This window comes from Rhagoletis pomonella, unplaced genomic scaffold (assembly GCF_013731165.1).
Source record: "Rhagoletis pomonella isolate Grant_MI unplaced genomic scaffold, Rhpom_1.0 Rhpom_scaffold_00921, whole genome shotgun sequence".
Classification (NCBI taxonomy): domain Eukaryota; kingdom Metazoa; phylum Arthropoda; class Insecta; order Diptera; family Tephritidae; genus Rhagoletis; species Rhagoletis pomonella.
In genome coordinates, this window is record NW_023459475.1 from 47,162 (window position 1) to 49,886 (window position 2,725).

At 34.7% G+C, this 2,725-nt stretch overlaps 1 protein-coding gene across 1 annotated transcript; it reads right to left on the reverse strand.

Moving 5' to 3' along the window:
• LOC118751695 (suppressor of fused homolog) lies at window positions 1-2,478 on the reverse strand. Its single transcript, XM_036486510.1, has one exon. It carries the CDS (start codon window positions 2,411-2,413, stop codon window positions 1,022-1,024), a length of 1,392 nt encoding a protein of 463 aa, XP_036342403.1. The 5' UTR covers window positions 2,414-2,478; the 3' UTR covers window positions 1-1,021.
• Window positions 2,479-2,725: the final 247 nt, after the last annotated feature.

Below are 2,725 nucleotides of genomic sequence, written 5' to 3' on the forward strand. Positions count from 1 at the left end.
TATTTCTTTTTTTAAATATTATTGGAGATTGATTTAAAAAAGTATATCAATACATCATTTTAACTTGACGACTTCTAACTAAATACAATATATTTGTGATCTTAGAAGCTAGTTATGAGTATTTAATTATTATAAGTTATGTTCGTCGGGCAAAATATTTGTGCGAATTATGATGATTTTTGTTGAAATCGCGTTCGCCCAGAACAAAAGATTATCCATCACAGTTCTCCTTGAGAAAAGTTGCAAACTCCTGCTGTACAAATTTTTAACGTAAAGAATTTGCAATCGCGTAAAACATGATTGTGTCACAAGCTTGCATTTTTGTCGACGATAATTTGAATAAAAATGTTCGTTAAATTTAAAAATATGTAAACTTGAGCGATTTTTTAACGAAAAATGTACTAAAAAATCTATTCATATTCGGAATGACATTTCTGAATGATATTTCTGCATCAAAAATAAAATTTTGAAAAAAATGTCGCTTACGTTACTTTGCCGATTAAGGATATCAGATAGTAATTGTCATCGTTCCATAAGTAACGTAACTTTTTCTTACCGTGGTGTTTTAGGTTCAGTGTTTTACTGTACTTTTAATAAATTATAATAAAAATGGAAGAAATTGTATTAGAAAACAAAAGAAATTGTAAAAGATAAGACCAAATGCTGTGGGAATTTTTTGGCAATCAGCTGATAGTGTTTCTTACTTAGGAAATTGTACGATGGTTATTATACGACAAATAAATTAAAACGCATGTTAAAGAAATTCAGAATAACAAGACATGTACAGCTAGATCTTGTTAGTCCACCTGAGATAGATTTTAAAATTCTATAAAATTTGTTATATTTGAAATGCAACGTGGACACAGGCTGGCAGGGAAACTTTGCATATTCCGGCAAATTTGCTTTCGTGCTGAAATTTGGGAGTTTCTCTACTTGAGAGAGAATTTTTCTTACTCTCTGATATTTCGAGTGATGGATAATTCATGCTAGATTTTCGACGATCAAACCTATAATAAAACAATTATACGCTTGTCGGTGGTTTAAGTATTAGGGCAGGATAATCAATGGTTAGTTTTAATTTCCACTCTGGCCAGTAAAGCTCATATTTTTCCTTACTTTCCGCTACCATGTCGAGTTGCAAATTTTGGAAAGCCTCCATCATACGCGGAACTAATTCTTTGGGAATTAAAACTTGGATCCAATACCCAATTATGCCATAAGGAGAAGATTTGCTCACAATTGCCCCAGTCACAGTTTCTGCCACAAGAGTTAAAGCTAGGTGCTGAGCTTTGAAGGTGAAATGACGACCATGGCGAATACGGTCCTTAATTGCCAACATGAGGTATTTTGCTGCGTATGGAGCTAAAGTAATTTCTATTCCATCAAACGAAACAGAATTTGCGGAATGCGGTTGATAATTTAGAGGGCACGATTTATGTAGAGAACTGTTGCTCATTGACATTGATTGTGGAAATCCGACATTTTCGCGTTTGATTTGCAATTTATTTAACACTTTGTTTTCTTCGAAAACATATTGTTCATTTAATCTATTTGAATCCATTTCTTTCTCAAAACACTGCTGTTTTTGTATTTCCCGGAATGTAAAGTCCGCGTTTACACCAGCCAAATCTGAACCTTGTTTTTCCAAGTCATCTTGCAAGTTTAGTAATAATTCAGGGCAAAGCTGGAACACACTAACCGACCGACTCATATCTGTAACTAGCCATTTACCCCCAGTATGTACATCTTGTTGCAAGTAATGCAGAACACCACGACCATTCCAACGAGAAGCCTGATCGAATTCTTCGTCTGTAACACCAACTATCTGACAGAAGTCAACCGTGCCAAATAATGTCTCTATACTGCTAAGCTGTGGGTCTTGAGCAATAAGAATATTTTTCAAAAGCGAGGTAGCGCTTCCATCCAGACTTTTACGCCAAGGAATATTATCACCGAAAAACAATAAATTACCAGTCTGAAAGCAATAACGTGCTATTGCTTGCAACAAATTTGCTGGCCAAGTAGGTGGGTGCTGACTTTTTTCAGCATTTTTAACGCTTTTTGATTCTGTTTTGATTAGCCGGAATGATAATTCGAAACCCATCCCAGACCGAGTATTAATATCGTTCGTATCTCTCACGTGGACACGTTCATCTCCATGTAAGTCACTTAAACCGAAGCTCACATAATGCCAATGAGGCGGTATGCCTCTTTCTGGATCTCCATGATTGTTATACATACTAATGTAATCTAATGGATCTTGCCCACCGAGCCAATACTTTAAAACAGTTGTTACTTGCAATGGATTGACTTGATCTGGATAAATACTTTGAAAATGATCGATAAGTGCTTTAAGACCAGGAGGTGGAAGCATCCTACTACTTTGTCCAAGCAATTTTGGTGTTTCAGTCATAATTATTTATCTTACAAAAAACGACACAAAAATATTGACACAAATAAACAAACGACCTCAGTATATCCCTCAGTATATCTAGTAAAAAAACTGTGGTGAAGTCCTTTTTGGGGATAAAGTTGCCAGAGGTGAAATTTTAGGTAGCACACAATTTCTTACACGCATGGTTGCTTTTCAGCACTCATGAAAGAAACTTAAGAAATATTTGAAAAAAGAAGTTCATATAGTACATTAATTTTGAAAGCAATACCATATAATGTATGTACTCTGGTTAATAATATCAAAAAATGTATTAGAACCACCGTCTAATGT

Excerpts from the sequence above, each read along its gene's own strand:
- LOC118751695 (XM_036486510.1), bottom strand. The coding sequence starts at position 2,413 with ATGACTGAAACACCAAAATTGCTTGGACAAAGTAGTAGGATGCTTCCA.